This window comes from Pristiophorus japonicus, unplaced genomic scaffold (genome assembly GCF_044704955.1).
Source record: "Pristiophorus japonicus isolate sPriJap1 unplaced genomic scaffold, sPriJap1.hap1 HAP1_SCAFFOLD_2456, whole genome shotgun sequence".
Lineage (NCBI taxonomy): Eukaryota > Metazoa > Chordata > Chondrichthyes > Pristiophoridae > Pristiophorus > Pristiophorus japonicus.
In genome coordinates this window covers 7,785-29,238 of record NW_027252184.1, presented here as the reverse complement: position 1 = coordinate 29,238, position 21,454 = coordinate 7,785, and the positions used below count along the sequence as shown (strand labels likewise).

Sequence of the window (21,454 nt, the reverse complement as noted above, 5' to 3'; positions counted from 1 at the left end):
CACCCCAACCCCCCCCCTCCCCTCCACACCCCAACCCCCCCCCTCCCCTCCACACCCCAACCCCCCCCCTCCCTCCACACCCCAACCCCCCTCCCCCCACACCCCAACCCCCCTCCCCCCACACCCCAACCCCCCCCCTCCGCTCCACACCCCAACCCCCCCTCCGCTCCACACCCCAACCCCCCCTCCCCCCCACGCCCCACACCCCAACCCCCCTCCCCCCACACCCCACACCCCCTCCCCTCCACATCCCAACCCCCCTCCCCCCCACACCCCAACCCCCCTCCCCCGCTCCACACCCCAACCCCCCCTCCGCTCCACACCCCAACCCCCCCTCCGCTCCACACCCCAACCCCCTCCCCCCACACCCCAACCCCCCCTCCCCCCACACCCCCTCGCCCCACACCCCAACCCCCTCCCCCCACACCCCACACCCCCTCCCCTCCACACCCCAACCCCCCTCCCCCCCCACACCCCAACCCCCCTCCCCCCACACCCCACACCCCCTCGCCCCACACCCCAACCCCCCTCCCCCCACACCCCACCCCCCTCCCCCCCACACCCCAACCCCCCTCCCCCACACCCCCTCGCCCACATCCCAACCCCCCCTCCCCTCCACACCCCAACCCCCCTCCCCCCCACACCCCAACCCCCCTCCCCCCACACCCCCTCGCCCCCACACCCCAAACCCCCCTCCCCCCCACACCCCAACCCCCCCTCCCCCCCACACCCCCTCGCCCCACACCCCAACCCCCCTCCCCCCTCCCTCCCACACCCCAACCCCCCCTCCCCCACACCCCAACCACCCTCCCCTCCACACCCCAACCCCCCTCCCCCCCACACCCCAACCCCCTCCCCCCCACACCCCAACCCACCCTCCCCCCCACACCCCCTCGCCCCACACCCCAACCCCCCTCCCCCCCTCCCTCCCACACCCCAACCCCCTCCCCCACACCCCCCTCCCAACCCCCCTCCCCCCCACACCCCCTCGCCCCACACCCCAACCCACCTCCCCCCACACCCCACACCACACCCCAACCCCCCTCCCACCTCCCCCCACACCCCCTCCCCCTCCCCCCACACCCCAACCCCCCCTCCCCACCCCAAACCCCCTCCCCCCACACCCCAACCCCCCCTCCCCTCCACACCCCAACCCCCCTCCCATCCCCCCCACACCCCCTCCCTCCTCCCCACCACACCCCCTCCCCCCACACCCCAACCCTCCCTCCCCCCAACCCCCCTCCCCAACCCTCCCCCCAACCCCCCCTCCCCCCTCCCCCCACACCCCAACCCTCCCCCCAACCCCCCCTCCCCCCAACCACCCACACCCCCTCCCCCAACCCCCCCTCCCCCCTCCCCCCAACCACCCACACCCCCTCCCCTCCCCCCACCCCCCCTCCCCTCCCCTCCACACCCCAACCCGCCCCCCCACACCCCAACCCTCCCCCCCACACCCCAACACCCCCTCCCCTCCACACCCCAACCCCCCCTCCCCCCCAACCCCCCCTCCCCCCTCCCGCTCACCCACCCCCTCACACATCCCCCCCCGCTCACCCTGCCCCCTCACACATCCCCCCCCCACTCTCACACACGCCCCCCCGCTCACACATTCCCCCCCTCCCGCTCACACCCCGCCCCCACTCCCCCCTTCCACCCAAACCCCCCTCCCCTCACACCCCAACCCCCCCTCCCCCTCACACCCCAACCCCCCCACACCCCAACCCCCTTCTCCCCCCCACACCCCCCCCCCGCTATCGCACACGCCCCCCCCTCTCGCTCTCGCACACGCCACCCTCTCTCGCTCTCGCACACGCCCCCCCTCGCTCTCGCACACGCCCCCCCCCCTCGCTCTCGCACACGCCCCCCCCTCGCTCTCGCACACGCCCCCCTCCTCGCTCTCGCACACGCCCCCCCCTCGCTCTCGCACACGCCCCCCCCTCGCTCTCGCACACGCCCCCCCTCTCGCTCTCGCACACGCCCCTCCCTCTCGCTCTCGCACACGCCCCCCCTCGCTCTCGCACGCGCCCCCCCTCTCGCTCTCGCACGCGCCCCCCCTCTCGCTCTCGCACGCGCCCCCCCTCTCGTTCTCGCACGCGCCCCCCCTCTCGCTCTCGCACACGCGCCCCCCTCGCTCTCGCACACGCGCCCCCCTCTCGCACACGCCCCCCCTCGCTCTCGCACACGCACCCCCCCTCTCGCTCTCGCCCCCCCCTCTCGCTCTCGCATGCGCCCCCCCTCTCGCTCTCGCACGCGCCCCCCCTCTCGCTCTCGCACGCGCCCCCCCTCTCGCTCTCGCACGCGCCCCCCCTCTCGCTCTCGCACACGCCCCCCCTCTCGCTCTCGCACACGCGCCCCCCTCTCGCTCTCGCACACGCGCCCCCCCTCGCTCTCGCACACGCGTCCCCCCTCTCGCACACGCGCCCCCACTCTCTCACACACGCGCCCCCCCCCTCTCACACACGCGCCCCCACTCTCTCACACACGCGCCCCCACTCTCTCTCACACACGCGCCCCCACTCTCTCTCACACACGCGCCCCCCACTCTCTCACTCACGCGCCCCCCCACTCTCTCTCACACACGCGCCCCCCCCCTCACTCACGCGCCCCCCACTCTCACACACGCGCCCCCCCCCTCTCACACACGCGCCCCCACTCTCTCACACACGCGCCCCCACACTCTCTCACACACGCGCCCCCATTCTCTCACACACGCGCCCCCCCTCTCTCACACACGCGCACCCACTCTCTCACACACGCGCACCCACTCTCTCACACACGCGCCCCCACTCTCTCTCACACACGCGCCCCCACTCTCTCTCACACACGCGCCCCCCACTCTCTCACTCACGCGCCCCCCACTCTCTCTCACACACGCGCCCCCCCCCTCACTCACGCGCCCCCACTCTCTCACACACGCGCCCCCCCCCTCTCACACACGCGCCCCCACTCTCTCACACACGCGCCCCCACACTCTCTCACACACGCGCCCCCATTCTCTCACACACGCGCCCCCCCTCTCTCACACACGCGCACCCACTCTCTCACACACGCGCCCCCACTCTCTCTCACACGCGCCCCCCACTCTCTCACACACGCGCCCCCCACTCTCTCACTCACGCGCCCCCCACTCTCTCACTCACGCGCCCCCCACTCTCTCACTCACGCGCCCCCCACTCTCTCACTCACGCGCCCCCCACTCTCTCACTCACGCGCCCCCCACTCTCTCACTCACGCGCCCCCCACTCTCTCACTCACGCGCCCCCCCCCCCCCCCCCCCCCCGCTCTCACACACAGCCCCCCCACCCCCCGGGGCATTTTTACAGGAATCTGAAACGGGCTTCACACCTCGAAATAATTCCGTACGCGGGTGAACGCACACGTGAGCTATCGGAGATCGAGTAAAGACGGGGGGTGGGGGGGAAGAGTTTACACAGCTTGATTCAGGACAATTGTCAGAGATTCACCTCAGGAGAAAGCAGCATTAAAAGCCAGGCCTCTGAAGGTAGGAAATGGAAGGATTTTTATTCCCCCGCTGCCTGGAGATAATCAGCTCAGTTCTTCGAGCAGGAGAGAAAGAGGAAAAATCTAAAGCCTTAAAACAGAAGACAGAAGAGAAGCAGGATTGAAACAAAGTTATTAAGAAGTTGGAGAAATATCAGATTTACCTCACGGTGGCCTGAGCAGCTAGGCCCCAAAGATGGAGGGAGGGTGACCATTTTGCACGGCCCATTGACATTTAAAGGTAATTGGATTGAATCCGACTGGACAACAGCCGCATAGCACAGAGGGAAGAGAAGGACGACTGGCCACAGTTTCACATCATTTAAGTGTCAGTGTTTAAAATCATAGAATCTTACAGCACAGAAAGAGGCCATTCGGCCCACGCCATCTGTTTGAAAGAGCGATCCCACTTTGTCAGCACTTCCCAAAAACTCCCCAGAATCACGCGACAGTCACTACTCTTCAGTCATTTGCTCATTTAGAATTTTCCCTCCAACTCTCCTCCCTCCACTTCTGAAGGGTGCAGGCGTATTCTGGCCGACGGTAAAGCAGGCCACAGCTGCGCTCTGGCACCTAACGCAAGCTTCCATTTCTTCACGTGTAAGCCGAGTCGGTGAATGTCGGCGGTTGGGGGGGGGATATTCGACTGTGGTGAGCATCTCAGCCGAGTCCTTTTCACTCCTCGCCCCGACAACCCTCCCACAATCTCCAGCAGAAGTCACTGGGCAGGCACCCTCTCCCTCCCTCGCCCAGGAGCAGTAAGGTCAATGGGAGCAGGAGGAGGCCCATTCAGCCCCTCGAGCCTGTTACATTAGGAATAGGAGGAGGCCCATTCAGCCCCTCGAGCCTGTTACATTAGGAATAGGAATAGGAGTAGGCCCATTCAGCCCCTCGAGCCTGTTACATTAGGAATAGGAGTAGGCACATTCAGCCCCTCGAGCCTGTTACACAGGAACAGGAGGAGGCCATTCAGCCCCTCGAGCCTGTTACACAGGAACAGGAGGAGGCCATTCAGCCCCTCGAGCTTGTTGGGCCATTGAATGAGATCACGATTGACCTGTGCCTCAATCCCTTAATACCCTTCACCAAATAAATCTAACAATCTCAAGTCTTCAAAGTCCCAATTGACCCCCAGCATCCAGAGTCTTTCTGGGGGGGGGGGGGGGAAAGAGTTCCAGATTACCACTGCCCTTCGTGTGAAGAAGTGTTTCCTGACATCACCCTGCTCTGGCTCGAATTTTAAGGTCATGCCCCTTGTTCTGGATCGCCCCCGCCATCTCGGCCACCTGAGGAAATAAGTTGCTCTCTCGCTACCCGATCGAATCCTTTAATCATGTTAAACACCTCGATTGGATCGCCCGTCAATCTTCTAGGGAACACAAACCGAGTCTGGCCAATCTGCGCTGCTCCCCCTCGGGCCCGAGGGGCGGAGCCCAGGACTGGACACAGTGACTCCAAACCCCACCCCAGCCCAGACCCCGGGGCTCAAACCTGGGACTTTCCTGTCCAGTGTCGCTCAGTCACAATCCGGGCTGTGACCTCACCCGTGGGACATAACCCCGGGGCAAGCCCGGTCTGAAGGGCATTGTGGGTCAGAAACCAGCCGGAGTGTTACGGTTCCGGCCGCCATTGGTGAGAGAGGCACCCACGTGACCTGACCCCTACCTTCATCAACTCGTCATCTGTGGCGTCCGGAAACTTCTCGTGCAGGGAGTCCTTCAGCACTCTGGCGATGATTCTCATCCCGTACCTACGGGGGGGGGGGGGGGGAAGAGACAGAGAGACTGGTGAATGAAGTGGGAAAGGGCGGAGCTGGTGAATCGCACCGTGTAACGTACGCACCTGCGTGCATGCTCACAGGCTTGTGGAGCTGCTGACCCAGCCGGTCCAGGCAGCGGGCGGTCGAGGGGGTTGTTCGGCCCGACTGCCCGTCTCTCTTCCGCGCTTACATCCGAGCCAGGGTGTCCCTGGAGATGGAGCACGCGGTGTCCACCGGTACGCTCGCGGCCTTCCGCGAGAGGCGGGCGCCAGAGGGACTGGAGTGCATCATCACCCCCGGCAACCAAATTTTAATTTGATCGGTTATGGTTTACTTAAAGTTTTATTGTTAAATTGTGGGCTCTGGTGTCCCTTTAATAAGGAGGCATGCGGTTTTATCTGGTTACAAGGAATAGTTGTAGAGCTGTTGAGGCGGGAGGGGCTTAGCCAGAGACGTGATGTTCATAAGGTTCAATAAAACCCCAGCCAGTTGGGTTCGGGGGATCCACGATGGGGCAGGTGGTTGTGAGCCCGGTGGATGAACTGGTAATGATTGTTAAACCTTTTGCTAATAAGCCAACTAGTTATTAATAGCTACGTGTTGCTGTGAATTCTGAAGCAAAGAACCCATGAAGCAAACACATTACAGACAGTGACCACAGCACTGACGGCAGAGCGGTCAGTGTCCGATACCGAGCCGCAGTATCACAAAGTGCAGTCGAGTGCAAGAGTCAGTGTGTGAGAAATCTTCACACTGTCACCACTTGAGCATTGACAACATGCGGCAGAATAATTCCAGAATGCATCCTTCCCGTGTTGTGTTTGGAGAGCTGGGGCGAAATCCTGGTGGTTGTAGGTTTGTCACCCGTGGGGGGTGGGGGGTGAATTATTAGCAGCACACAAGAAATATATGTCAGAATATTAAAAGGATTTGGGGTAAAGGCAGATTTACGACAGTACCAACATGCTGAATAAGCCCCATGACAAGATCATACACTGGACACAGCGGAGAAATGCTTCACCGTCAGCGGGTGTGTACTTGTCGGGGACCCGGTTACTGTTTATACAGGACTCCCTATCGAGTATAAATGGGTGGGTTCATGATAGGGGGGAGTGTACACGGGCTGCGGGGGGTGGGGGTAGGAGTGTGGGTGAGTACGCGGGCCGGGGGGACAGGTACGCGGGCTGCGGGAGGGGAGAGGGTACGGGGGTTGCGGGAGATAAGCACTTACGGGATTTTGTCCACGGATGTAACAATGGCAGACAGGAATTTGTCAGTCACAGTCCTCATGTTCTTGATGGACGCGTCCAGCCTCAGTCTGACCTCCTCGTGACTCAGTGCTTGGTCCGGCGTTACATCGTACGGCAATTTACTGAGAACAGAAATGTGAACACATGACACGTCAGTCAGATGATCAAAGGGTCGCTCACTGGTCGCGATACCCGTCAGATCACCCACAGAATGGTGAAACCCCCATAAGCCCTTCCAGTTCTCCGGTGTCGATGTCCCTCAGCTTGGCTCGGCCATGATCCCTCCCGGCACTGAGGGATTGTGGGATTGTGGGATTGGAGCCACCTCGGGGTCCTGCGCTGAGTGAGGTTCGAAAGGACGCATTGTCCGTCTGTTCAGTAAAGAAAAAGACTTGCATTTCTCTAGCACCTTTCACAAACTCAGGAAGTCCCAAAGCACTTTGCAATTAAGCACTTTTTGAAATGTAAAACGCGGCAGCCAATTTGCGCACAGCAAGCTCCCACAAACAGCTGTGTGATAATGACCAGATCAGCTGTTTTTGTTATGTTCCCTCAGTACTTGCCCTCCAACAGTGCGGCACTCCCTCAGCACTGCCCCTCCGACAGTGCGGCGCTCCCTCAACCCTGCCCCTCCGACAGTGCGGCGCTCCCTCAGCACTGCCCCTCCGACAGTGCGGCACTCCCTCAGTACTTGCCCTCCAACAGTGCGGCACTCCCTCAGCACTGCCCCTCCGACAGTGCGGCACTCCCTCAGTACTTGCCCTCCAACAGTGCGGCATTCCCTCAGCACTGCCCCTCCGACAATGCGGCACTCCCTCAGTACTTGCCCTCCAACAGTGCGGCACTCCCTCAGCACTGCCCCTCCGACAGTGCGGCACTCCCTCAGTACTTGCCCTCCAACAGTGCGGCACTCCCTCAGCACTGCCCCTCCGACAGTGCGGCACTCCCTCAGTACTTGCCCTCCAACAGTGCGGCACTCCATCAGCACTGCCCCTCCGACAGTGCGGCACTCCCTCAGTACTTGCCCTCCAACAGTGCGGCACTCCCTCAGCACTGCCCCTCCGACAGTGCGGCGCTCCCTCAGCACTGCCCCTCCGACAGTGCGGCGCTCCCTCAGTACTGCCCCTCCGACAGTGCGGCACTCCCTCAGTACTTGCCCTCCGACAGTGCGGCGCTCCCTCAGCACTGCCCCTCCGACAGTGCGGCACTCCCTCAGCACTGCCCCTCCGACAGTGCGGCACTCCCTCAGTACTGCCCCTCAGACAGTGCGGCACTCCCTCAGCACTGCCCCTCCCTGGAGTGGGACTTGAACCTCCAACCTTGTGACTCAGAGGCGAGCGTGCTATCACTGGGCCACGGCTGACACTTGGATGTGGAGGATCTAAAGCTTTATTTGAAGAGGGGCAGAGATTTCTCTCCGCCTGTCCAACATTCCTCGCTCGATGAACACCGCAGGAAACAGAGGGACTTCTTGTCCAGCTCACTGGTGTCTGTCGCTGTACAGAATGTCTGCTTCATAACAAGTCACTGACTTCAAGAAGGACTCCATTGTGTGACGTGCCGTGGGGCACTTGGCTGGTGCGCTCAGTGTTGTACAAACACACATTTCCTTCTCTCTCTGTATTTCCTCCAGAATCAATCGATCGAAACAAGACCCGCTCTGTGCTCCACCAGCTGGGGCCACGGTGGGACGGGTATCAGTGATCGGCACAAGGCATGAGGCATCAGCACACCCACAGGCCGGGGGCACGGGACTGGGAATCCGCATGGCCCCCCCGCCCGTGCTCAGAGGGATGGGTACAGACCGACCAATGGGGAAGGGCCCCCGCCACCCCAGCTCAGAGGGATGGGTACAGACCGACCAATGGGGAAGGGCCCCCTCAACCCCAGCTCAGAGGGATGGGTACAGACCGACCAATGGGGAAGGGCCCCCTCAACCCCAGCTCAGAGGGATGGGTACAGACCGACCAATGGGGAAGGGCCCCCTCAACCCCAGCTCAGAGGGATGGGTACAGACCGACCAATGGGGAAGGGCCCCCTCAACCCCAGCTCAGAGGGATGGGTACAGACCGACCAATGGGGAAGGGCCCCCCCAACCCCAGCTCAGAGGGATGGGTACAGACCGACCAATGGGGAAGGGCCCCCTCAACCCCAGCTCAGAGGGATGGGTACAGACCGACCAATGGGGAAGGGCCCCCCCCACCCCAGCTCAGAGGGATGGGTACAGACCGACCAATGGGGAAGGGCCCCCTCAACCCCAGCTCAGAGGGATGGGTACAGACCGACCAATGGGGAAGGGCCCCCTCAACCCCAGCTCAGAGGGATGGGTACAGACCGGCCCATCGTGGAACAGCCCCCCCTGCCCCGCGGCCACAATGGGAGCTGGAGCCAACGCTCACCCCTGGCGCGGGGGATTGGAACCAACAGGATCACTGGAGAAAAGCATCTCCTCTGGGCAACTATGGCAATCCCCCCCAACCCCCACCCCCCCTTGCTGCTACCCTCCCTCCTCCCCCAGGGCCCACCCCTCCCCACTGGTAATAACTGCCTCTCCCCCTGGGCCTTCCCTCCCCCCACCCCCTCCCGTTACCCTCCCACTGCCCCCTCGGGCTCCCTCCTTCCCCGGGCCTTCCCACTCATCTTCCCCCCTCTCCTCCTGGGCTACTCCCTCTCCCCCACCGACCCCCAACCGGACCCTCCCCCCCTCCCTCTCTCCTCGAGCTCCCGCCTCGACACCCCCTCCCCCCCCCCCCCCCCCGGGCTCCCTCCGCCCCGGGCCCACTCCCTCCCCTGGCATTGCACTGCTGCGAAGGTTGGGGGCAGTATCGGGAATGGGGGCAAATGAGGCAGTATGGTCCCAGAATCGCACTCCTGCAGCACGGGGTCTCTCCAGGTGTGTGGAGCAGCCACAGGTGAGGAAGTTTAGACCAGGGGGGGTCTCAGAATAAGGGGCCGCCCATTTAGGACTGAGATGAGGAGAAATCTCTTCACTCAGAGAGTGATGAATCTGCCCCAGAGGGCTCTGGAGGCTCAGTCGTTGAGTATATTCAAGGCTGAGATCGATAGATTTTTGGGGAATCGAGGGATATGGGGATCGGGCGGGAAAGTGGAGTTGAGGTCGAAGATCAGCCATGATCTCATTGAATGGCGAAGCAGGCTCGAGGGGCCGAATGGCCGACTCCTGCTCCTATTGCTCATGTTTCCGGGTGGGACAGGTGTCTGTGTCGCTCGCCCTCATTTACCTGGCCTCCCCAGTCTGCGACTCCATTTGGTTGACCCAGGCCTTGTAGATGTCCACAGGGTCGGTCTTGATGTTCATCGACCGCTCCTCAATGATCTCCTTGACGACGGGCGCCAGGATCTGTCGCAGAGCGTTCTGGCCGCGCGCCCCGCGGTTAAAGCTAACCACCATCTTAATCACCGTGGGGTTCCCAGTGATGATCTCGTGCAGCTGATCGACCTTTGACCTGCGGGGAGCAGAGAACGTGTCAGGGCCGGAGAGGCTGACCCCAGACCCAACCTCACGCACCGACACCCACCCACGCATAAAGGGTTACGGGGAGCGGGCGGGGAAGTGGAACTGGGCCCATGATCAGATCAGCCATGATCTTATTGAATGGCGGAGCAGGCTCGAGGGACCATATGGCCAACTCCTGCTCCTATTTCATATGTTCAAGCAATTCAGAAAGCAAATGGTATGTTGGCCTTTATTACAGGAGGATTTGAGTATAAGAGTAAAGACATCTTACTGCAATTATATCGGGCCCTGGTGAGACCACACCTGGAGTATTGTGCACGGTGTCGGTCTCCTTACCTAAGGAAGGATATACTGGCCATAGAGGGAGTGCAACGAAGGTTCACCAGACTGATTCCTGGGATGGGGGGATTGTCCTCTGAGGAGAGATTGAGTAGACTGGGCCGATATTCCCTAGAGTTTAGAAGAATGAGAGGTGATCTCATTGAAACATACAACATTCTTACAGGGCTTGACAGGGTAGATGCAGGGAGGATGTTTCCCCCGGGCTGGGGAGTCTAGAACCAGGGGTCACAGTCTCAGGATAAGGGGTCGGCCATTTAGGACTGAGATGAGGAGGAATTTCTTCACTCAGAGGGTGGTGAATCTTTGGAATTGTCTGCCCCAGAGGGCTGTGGAGGCTCAGTCATTGAGTATATTCAAGACAGAGATCGACAGATGTTTGGATATTAAGAGAATTGAGGGATATGGGGATCGGGTGGGAAAGTAGAGTTGAGGTCATGATCTTATTGAATGGTGGAGCAGGTTCGAGGGGCCGAATGGCCGACTCCTGCTCCTAACTCTTGTCTGTGAAATATTCCATCACCTCAGTCTGCACCCATCCCTCCCGTTCCCAAGCCCGAGATTTATCCCGCTCTTGATGGAACGGGCTCGGGGAGCGCGGGACATACTTGATCTCTTCCTGCAAGGCGGTCTTGAAGAGTTTAAGCAGCAGGTATTCCTCCCGCTGGTTCGAGGCGTAGTTATACAGGGTGAAAATGACAGAGTCCATGAACTTGGTGGATTTGTTCTGGGGCATCTGGAAGATGAGCTTGGCAAGGTAGCTGGGGTTAGTCTGTGGTCAAACACAAAAACACAACTTTACACCCATTCCTTCAATTAAACAATTTATTTCCTCCCCTCCTTCAGACAGGGGGTCGGGTTCCACAGGCATCGACTCCCCCCATTGTGACCCCCAGCGATACGGAAAGACATGGTTGAAAATATCCCAAAGCGACTCCTCGAGAGAGAGGATTTGCATTTCCCAAGTGTCTTTCACAACCTCAAGACGTCCCAAAGCGCTTTATACAATAGTGACATATGGTCACTGTTGTAATGTGGGAAACGCGGCAGGTATTTTGCGCACAGCAAGCTCCCACAAACAGCAACGTGATAATGACCAGATAATCTGACTTTTAGTGATGTTGGTTGAGGGATAAATATTGGCCCCAGGACACCGGGGATAACTCCCCTGATCGTCTTCGAAATCATGCCATGGGATCTTTTAATTTCACTTGAGAGCAGACGGGGCCTCGGTTTAACATCTCATCTGAAAGATGGCACCTCTGACAGTGCGGCGCTCCCTCAGTACTGCCCCTCCTGACAGTGCAGCACTCCCTCAGTACTGCCCCTCCTGACAGTGCGGCGTTCCCTCAGTACTGCCCCTCAGACAGTGCGGCACTCCCTCAGTACTGCCCCTCCGACACTCCCTCAGTACTGCCCCTCCGACAGTGCGGCACTCCCTCAGTACTGCCCCTCCGACAGTGCGGCACTCCCTCAGTACTGCCCCTCCGACAGTGCGGCACTCCCTCAGTACTGCCCCTCCGACAGTGCGGTGCTCCCTCAGTACTGCCCCTCAGACAGTGCGGTGCTCCCTCAGTACTGCCCCTCAGACACTCCCTCAGTACTGCCCCTCCGACAGTGCGGCACTCCCTCAGTACTGCCCCTCAGACAGTGCGGTGCTCCCTCAGTACTGCCCCTCAGACACTCCCTCAGTACTGCCCCTCCGACAGTGCAGCACTCCCTCAGTACTGCCCCTCCGACAGTGCGGCACTCCCTCAGTACTGCCCCTCCGACAGTGCGGCGCTCCCTCAGTACTGCCCCTCAGACAGTGCGGTGCTCCCTCAGTACTGCCCCTCAGACACTCCCTCAGTACTGCCCCTCCGACAGTGCGGCACTCCCTCAGTACTGCCCCTCCGACAGTGCGGCACTCCCTCAGTACTGCACTGTGAGTGTCAGCCTCGATTTTGTGCTCAAATCCCTGGAGTGGGGCTCGAACCCACAACGTTTTGACCCAGAGGCGAGAGTGCTTCTCACTGAACCACAGTGAGCCACATTCAGAAAGCCTAGACTCACGTCCCACTCACTGCATCCAATGGGATCAGTGCACAGAGTGTCCGCGCGGCTGATTGGCTGGGGATTGTGATGGAGAGCGCGGTGGAAGTCCCGAGGGGCAGCATTACCTGCAGCAGGTAGAAGAGGTTCTGGTAAGCCTCGAGCTTCATTCGCTTCTCCTTGCTCAGAGCCTTCAGCCCGCCTTTCTGCTTATTGATCTTCATCATGTCCGATAGCTGCTCCTTGTTCTTCCGGGTCAGCTTCTTACTGTGTGACACCACTTCCTGTAACAACAGCAAGGGAACCGTCAGCACCCCCTCACCCCTCACCCCCAGAACCCCGTCCCCACTCACACCCCCCCCACCAGCACTCCCCCTCGCCCCCAGAACCCCACCCGCCCCAACGCCCCCAGCCCCCCTCGCCCTCAGCCCCCCCCCCTCTCCCCCAGAACCCCACCCCCACTCGCCCCAACCACCCCCTCGCCCCCAATGGGCCCCCAGCCCCCCTTGCGTCCCCCCATCTCACCTCCCCCCCAGCACCCCCCCTCGCCCCCAGCCCCCCCAGACCCTGTGCTCCTTACCACGAATCGGTCACAAACCAACACCCGCCGCCCCAGGACTGGCGAGGGTGGATATTATCCGGGGCATCCACATTCCCATTTCCCCAAGTGCAATTTTTATGGGATTTGCCCCATATTCCCGGACGCTGGTCCTGGTACCTGCAGTGTGATTTTGTTCTTGACCAGGAGTCCGATCTTTATATCCATCATGTTGAGATCGTTTTCCAGTTGCCCATTGGATCGGATGCGAGTGACCACTTCCTCCCTCAGCCGCATCATCTCCAGCTCCTCCTGGAAATCCTGGTCACTCTGGTCGAGCAGGTGGACAAACTTTCGCACCACAGCCATCGGAGGCTGCTCCGCACTGACTGTCGGAGAGAGGAGAGGAAGGAGTGAGTGTGTGTCCGGGGAGAGGGAGAGGGAGAGGGAGAGTCCGGGGAGAGGGAGGGAGAGAGAGAGAGAGAGTGTGTGTGTGCGTCCGGGGAGAGGGAGAGGGAGAGAGAGAGAGAGAGAGAGAGAGAGAGTGAGAGTGTGTGTGTGTGTGTGTGTCCGGGGAGAGAGAGAGAGTGAGTGTGTCCGGGGGGAGAGAGAGAGAGAGAGTGTGTGTGAATGGGCTGGTGGTGGGGGGGGGGGAAGGAGAGAGACAGTGAGAACTTTGCGACTCTCTTGGCATTCTCTCTTCCCCCCCCCTCCCGGGTCCGACACTGGGGCCTGATACTCACTCAGGGTTTTATAATCGTCTCTGGCCTTGTTTGCTCGGATGAATGCCTGGATTTTAACAATATCCGCTTCCTGGGAACGAAAGAGAAAAATTGTGGTAAATATTCTGAGCGCGCCGGGTAAGGACATTCGTGAACCAGATGGTTTTAACAACAATCCCGTCGCTGCACGGTCACCGTCACTGACAGCAGCCGGTTTTTAATTCCAGATTTATGTCATTAACTGAATTTAAATTCCCCAGCTGCCGGGGTGGGATTGGAACTCGGGTCTCTGGATCATCATCCCGGCCTCTGGATCACTGGTCCCGGAACATAACCACCCGGCAACCAATCCGGTCGCTGTTACTGTAACAAATGTCGCTAATCACAGCGGGTGAACATTTCAGTTTCAGATCTTAAACTTTATTCTAATCCGTATCTTTAAATAATAAGTTTAAAAAAAATGTCAGACCCCTTTGGGAGTGACCTTTATTAACCCCGTAACACATGGCAACACTCACATGATCCTTGAAATACTTCATCCGATCCTTGTACTTCTTCCGGGCCTGGCGCATCCGTACCAAAGACTGAATCTGTGAGGGGGGAGAGAGGGGGGGCAGGGGGGAAGAGAGGGGGGGCAGGGGAGAGGGGGGGGGAGGGGGGGAAGAGAGAGAGAGGTGGGGGGGGGGGAAGGGAAAGAGGGGGGGGGAGAGAGAGAGAGGGGGGTGTAAGAGAGGGGGGGTGTAAGAGAGGGGGGTGTAAGAGAGGGGGGGGTAAGAGAGGGGGGGTAAGAGAGGGGGGGGTAAGAGAGGGGGGGGTAAGAGAGGGGGGGGTAAGAGAGGGGGGGGTAAGAGAGGGGGGGGTAAGAGAGGGGGGGGTAAGAGAGGGGGGGGTAAGAGAGGGGGGGGTAAGAGAGGGGGGGTAAGAGAGGGGGGGGGTAAGAAAGGGGGGGGGGTAAGAAAGGGGGGGGGTAAGAAAGGGGGGGGGTAAGAAAGGGGGGGGGTAAGAAAGGGGGGGTAAGAGAGGGGGGGATAAGAGAGGGGGGGTAAGAGAGGGGGGGGGGTAAGAGAGGGGGGGGTAAGAGAGGGGGGGGTAAGAGAGGGGTGGGGGGAGAGAGAGAGGGGCGGAGAGGAGGAGAATGACAGGAAACACAAAACTGGTTTAAACTTGAGATCGGCTGTTTTACAAAATGCACTGTGTGCAGGCAGAGAATCCAGGCTGGACCCAGTCGCGCACGGGGTGTACAGGGACCTGTACTGCGCGCACGGGGTGTACAGGGACCTGTACTGCGCGCACGGGGTGTACAGGGACCTGTACTGCGCGCACGGGGTGTACAGGGACCTGTACTGCGCGCACGGGGTGTACAGGGACCTGTACTGCGCGCACGGGGTGTACAGGGACCTGTACTGCGCGCACGGGGTGTACAGGGACCTGTCCTGCACACTCTGGGCTCAGACACGTGCTGATAACTGTCACCATCAACAGTTAATCTCTTGGACACTGTCCCAACGAAGCTGTGTGTTAGCTCGAGGAACCAGCTCATCTTTCGATGAGGCATTTTAAAGCCTTCCGGACTCAACATCGAGTTCAAGAATTTCAGACCAGAACCCCGGCCCCATTGTTTCGGGCGGCAGTTGGTGAAGATTCTGCCATTCCCATTTACACCTCCTCCAGACCCAGCTTTTGTTACTTCACTTGTCCCATTACTGTCTCCTTGCACCATCATCCCTCGTCATTTAATCTCCCCTGCCCCCCGCCCTATCACAGACCTTCCCTTCTCTCATTTCCTCCCCTCCCCTCCTTTCCCTGCCCCGACACTTGCTTACAAACCTGTCACATCGCAAACTTTCCCCAGCTCTGACCAAGGGTCATCGACCTGAAACGTTAACTCTGTTTCTCTCTCCGTGGTTGCTGCCCGAACTGCCGAGTATTTCCTGCATTCTCTGTTTTTAATCTCTTTGAATAATGCACTTGAGTATTGAGGTGTATACAATTATGAGGGGCCTGGAGAGAGCAGATAGGGAGGACCTATTTCCCTTGGCAGAGGGGTCAACAACCACGGGGCAGAGATTTAAAGTCATTGGTAGGAGGTTTAGAGGGGATTTGAGGGGAAATTTCTTCACCCAGAGGGCGGTGGGGGTCTGGAACTCACGGCCTGAAAGGAAGGGTGGTAGAGGCAGAAACCCTCACCACATTTAAAAAGTACTTGGATGTGCACCTGAAGTGATGTAACCGACAGGACTATGGACCTAGAGCTGGAAAGAGGGATTAGGCCGGGTAGCTCTTGGTCGGCCGGTGCGGACACGATGGGCCGAATGGCCTCCTTCCGTGCTGTAAATTTCTCTGATTCCGGGACAATTATCTAAGAGTCAAGCCATATATTCCCCAACGCCTGGCACTGAAGTCCAATTAAAGGTGTGAACGGTCACTGTACCTTCACAGCAGAGGCTGTGTTGTCCTTGAGGTACTGAAGCCTGTTCTTGTAGGCCTTCTTTTGCTTGTAACCTCTCCAGTTAGACTGTGAAAGGAAGAGGCCACAATTATTACCCACATAGAACACCTTGGAATTTTTATGTATTAAATCCTTTTGCCGAGAGTTGGTATTCCCAGCCCCTCGTACCTGGATGGACAGGATAGCTGGCTGCTGCTTCTTCAGGAAGCTCAGTCGCTCAGAATATTCCCTCCGGACCAGGTATCCCCGACACCGCGCCTGTAACTTGGTGATCAGGCTCTCATTGGCCACCCACAGCTGCTCCCGGTTATAGGCTGCCGTCACTCCGGAGATCGTCGACTGAGGGGGGGAAAGGGAAAGGGAAAGGGATGATTACACTGGGGGGGGGGGGGAGGTGGGTGGAGAGCGAGAGCGCGAGCGACAGAGAGAGCGCGAGAGAGAGAGCGCGAGAGAGAGAGAGAGAGAGAGCGCGAGCGACAGAGCGAGAGAGAGAGCGCGAGAGAGAGAGAGAGAGAGAGAGAGCGCGAGAGAGAGAGCGCGAGAGAGAGAGAGAGAGAGCGCGAGAGCCCGAGCGACAGAGCGCGAGAGAGAGAGCGCGAGAGAGAGAGAGAGAGAGAGAGCGCGAGAGAGAGAGAGAGAGAGAGAGCGCGAGAGAGAGAGAGAGCGCGAGAGAGAGAGAGAGAGAGAGAGAGAGAGAGAGAGAGAGCGCGAGAGAGAGAGAGAGAGAGAGAGAGAGAGAGAGAGAGCGAGCGAGCGTGAGAGCCCGAGCGACAGAGTGCGAGAGCCCGAGCGGCAGAGCGAGAGAGAGAGAGTGACAGCACGAGGGCGATGGGGATGGGCTCGGTACCTGGATTTCCTCCTTGCTGAGTTGCATGTTGTTCTGGATGAAGCCGGCTGGCTGCTCCCAGCTCCCTTGCCTTGTTGCCAGGTTGTAATAATAATGATAGCCTCCCTTCGCCCAGTGTCTGACCCACTGGCTGCCATTGTCCACTGCAGGTCAAAGGGTAAAGGTTAGAGGAACACATTACTGCAGACAAACACACCCGACGCCAAACTCCAAGGGGACCCAACTTTCATTGTCCGAGGAGACCATGACATCCTGGGTCTTGTGGGCCCCTTGAGCCTCCTCCGAAATTCAATTAGATCACGGCTGATCTTCCAGCTCAACTCCACTTTCCTGCACTTTCCCCAAATCCCTTCGATTGCCTTAATATCCAAAAATCTACCGATCTGTGTCTTGAATATACTCAATGACTAAATGGCCGACCCCTTATCCTGAGACTGTGACCCCTGGTTCGAGACTCCTCAGCCAGAGGAAACTATATCCTTCCTTAGGTAAGGAGACCAAAATTGTGCACAATACTCCAGGTGTGGTCTCAGCAGGGCCCGATATAATCGCAGTAAGACGTCTTTACTCTAATACTCAAATCCTCCTGTAATAAAGGCCAACATACCATTTCTTTTCCTAATTGCCTGCTGTACCTGCATGTTGCCTTTCTGTGATTGGTGTACAAGATCCCCCAGGTCCCTCTGAACACCAACATTTCCCGATCTCTCTGGACAACACCAACTCCGCGGGAAGGAACCCGGCGGGTTATTGATGTGAAGGCTGCAGTGAAACCCCTCACTCACCTTCCGCCTTCTTGGCTCGCTTGACCTCGGTCAGTTCCTGCTGATAGATGTCATCACATTCCGAGGTCACGCCGTACAGTCCGACGTCAGGAGAGCGCAGCGCACCCAGGATCCTCGCCGTCTCTCCAGTGTCCACCGCTTCATTGATGGCCAGAATCCCCAGCGAGACTGGACGGGAGGAGAGAGAGAGAGAGAGAGAGAGAGAGATCACATCACACGGGCAGCTCAGGATTACAGCACCCCGGTCTCTTGGGTTCAGACCCCTAACCCTGACCATGTTTATGTGTGTGCGCGAGAGTGTGAGTGTGCGAGTCTGTTGGTACGTATGTGAATGTGTGCGAGAATTTGTGTGAGTGAGTCTGAGTGTGCAAGTGTGCGTAAGTGAGTCTGAGAGTGTGCTTGAGTGAGTATGCGCGAGTGTGCGCTTGAGTGTGTGAGTGTGCGTATGTGAGTGAGTGAGTGTCTCAGTGTTCGAGTGAGTGTGTGCGTGTGTGTGTGCATGTGTGCATTGACATGTTTGAGTGAGTGTGTACATGTGCGTGTGTACGTGTGTGTGTATATGAGTCTTTGAGTGTGAGAGAGAGAGAGTGGCCAACAGGCAGGAACTGAATCAAACGAGGGAGCAGAGTGTGTCCATGCCCCTGAAATCCCTGCAGTAAACCCACCCGCTCACCTCCAACTGTAACTAAGCCGGGTGTCGGGAGACCCGGGATTTGGGAAGAATGGAGAGATCGCTGCTCAGCGACAGGTTGCTGGCACATCTGAGCCAATCAGAAACGTGGGAGATTTATTGTGCGTTGGGACACGACGGGCGTGAGGTGCACGGTATATTTGGAGTCTCCATTTCTGAAAACAACAGAAACTCACACTTCTCGGCGTCCTGCGTCTCCTTGTTGGATTTCCAGACGGTGTCCTGAATCTCATCCAGCCACAGTACAGCAGAGTCATCGTGGGTCTCCTGGGAAGAGTCGGAGGCGTGAGTGAGGACAAGGGAGGGGTGGCCCCAGGCCAGGTTAGTCACAGGGCAAGTTGCATTGCTGATTGGTGAAGACAGAATGAGTAATGGGCTCCGTCGTGGGGCCCCAGATCCCAATACTCATTAAACAAATGACTTGCATTTCTATAGCGCCTTTCACAACCTCAGGATGTCCCAAAGCGCTTTACATCTGCAATGTATTTGCTTCATTGGTTCTTTGCTTTAAGAATCCATAGCAACACATTGCTATTAAGAACTAGTTGGTTCATTAGCAAAGGTTTAACAATCACACTACACATTACCAGTTCATCCACCAGGCTCACAATCACCTGCCTCATCGTGGATCCCCCGAACCCAACTGGCTGGGGTTTTATTGAGTCTTGTGAACATCACGTGACTGGCTAAGCCCCTCCCAGTGCAACAGCTCTGAAAGTTTTACATTAAAATAGTTGTAATCAAGTGCCCCCGTTTGGTAAGGGCACTAGAACTGACAAATTAACAAATGGAACTTTTGAAAAACTACGATCAAATTAAAATTCTATTGCCGGGGTTAATGATGCACTCTAGTCCCTCTGGCGCCCACCTCTTGCGGAAGACCGCGAGCGTACCGGTGGACACCGCGTGCTCCATCTCCAAGGACACCCTGGCTCGGATGTAACCGCGGAAGAGAGGCAGGCAGTCGGGCTGAACGATCCCCTCGGCCGCCCGCTGCCTGGACCGGCTGATGGCCCCCTTGGCCCAGCCCAGGAGCAGTCCCTTGAGGAGGCCCTCCGACCTGCCCTCTCCTCTCCGTAAAGGGTGCCCAAAGATCAGGAGCGTGGGACTGAAGCGCAGCTAGAATTCGAGGAGCAGCCCCTTCAAATAATGGAAGAGGGGATGCAACCTCACACACTGAACATACACGTGGAACACGGACTTAACAGCTCTGTAAATCTGTGAGCATCCTCACAGGTGCATATATTACACCCGCCAATGAAGTACTTTTTTTGAAGTGCAGTCACTGTTGTAATATTCGCACAGCCTGTGGTTGTGAATTCCAACATAAAAACATAGAAACATAGAAAATAGGTGCAGGAGTAGGCCATTCGGCCCTTCGAGCCTGCACCACCATTCAATAAGATCATGGCTGATCATTCCCTCAGTACCTCTTTCCTGCTTTCTCTCCATACCCCTTGATCCCTTTAGCCGTAAGGGCCACATCTAACTCCCTCTTGAATATATCTAATGAACTGGCCTCAACAACTTTCTGTGGTAGAGAATTCCACAGGTTAACCACTCTCTGAGTGAAGAATTTTCTCCTCATCTCGGTCCTAAATGGCTTACCCCTTATCCTTAGACTATGTCCCCTGGTTCTGGACTTCCCCAACATCGGGAACATTCTTCCTGCATCCAACCTGTCCAGTCCCATCAGAATTTTATATGTTTCTATGAGATCCCCTCATCCTTCTAAACTCCAGTGAATACAGGCCCAGTCGATCCAGTCTCTCCTCATATGTCAGTCCTGCCATCCCGGGAATCAGTCTGGTGAACCTTCGCTGCACTCCATCAATAGCAAGAATGTCCTTCCTCAGATTAGGAGACCAAAACTGAACACAATATTCCAGGTGTGGCCTCACTAAGGCCCCGTACAACTGCAGTAAGACCTCCCTGCTCCTATACTCAAATCCACTTGCTATGAAGGCCAACATACCATTTGCCTTCTTCACCACCTGCTGTACCTGCATGCCAACTTTCAATGACTGATGTATCATGACATCCAGGTCTCGTTGCACCTCCCCTTTTCCTAACCTGCCGTATTTCAGATAATATTCTGCCTTTGTGTTTTTGCCACCAAAGTGGATAACCTCACATTTATCCACATTATACTGCATCTGCCATGCATTTGCCCACTCACCTAACCTATCCAAGTCACCCTGCAGCCTCTTCGCGTCCTCCTCACAGCTCACACCGCCACCCAGCTTAGTGTCCTCTGCAAGCTTGGAGATATTACACTCAATTCCTTCATCTAAATCATTAATGTATATTGTAAAGAGCTGGGGTCCCAGCACTGAGCCCTGCGGCACTCCACTAGTCACTGCCTGCCATTCTGAAAAGGACCCGTTTATCCCGACTCTCTGCTTCCTGTCTGCCAACCAGTTCTCTATCCACGTCAGTACATTACCCCCAATACCATGTGCTTTAATTTTGCACACCAATCTCTTGTGTGGGAACTTGTCAAAAGCCTTTTGAAAGTCCAAATACACCACATCCACTGGCTCTCCCTTGTCCACTCTACTAGTTACATCCTCAAAAAATTCCAGATTTGTCAAGCATGGTTTCCTTTCATAAATCCATGCTGACTTGGACCGATCCTGTCACTGCTTTCCAAATGCGCTGCCATTTCATCTTTAATAATTGATTCCAACATTTTCCCCACTACTGATATCAGGCTAACCGGTCTATAATTACCCGTTTTCTCTCTCCATCCTTTCTTAAAAAGTGATGTTAGATTAGCTACCCTCCAGTCCATAGGAACTGATCCAGAGTCGATAGACTGTTGGAAAATGATCACCAATGCATCCACTATTTCAAGGGCTACTTCCTTAAGTACCCTGGGATGCAGACTATCAGGCCCCGGGGATTTATCGGCCTTCAATCCCATCAATTTCCCAAACACAATTTCCCGCCTAATAAGGATTTCCTTCAGTTCCTCCTTCTCACTAGACCCTCGGTCCCTTAGTATTTCCGGAAGGTTATTTGTATCTTCATGAAGACAGACCAAAGTATTTGTTTAACTGGT

At 57.8% G+C, this 21,454-nt stretch overlaps 1 protein-coding gene across 1 annotated transcript; it reads right to left on the bottom strand.

Annotated features, from left to right (window-relative positions):
- Nucleotides 1–3,389: 3,389 nt before the first annotated feature.
- On the bottom strand, nt 3,390–18,736 carry LOC139245907 (ras GTPase-activating-like protein IQGAP1; the record flags this gene model as incomplete). The annotated part of the gene is made up of 14 exons (XM_070871353.1): nt 3,390–3,592; nt 5,167–5,251; nt 6,492–6,632; nt 9,753–9,977; nt 10,936–11,099; nt 12,487–12,642; nt 13,077–13,285; nt 13,640–13,709; nt 14,137–14,208; nt 16,050–16,133; nt 16,236–16,406; nt 16,915–17,057; nt 17,700–17,867; nt 18,567–18,736. Coding segments are annotated over 14 exons (1,969 nt in total), but the record flags the coding sequence as incomplete, so codon positions are not given.
- Between the last annotated feature and the right edge of the window lie 2,718 nt (nt 18,737–21,454).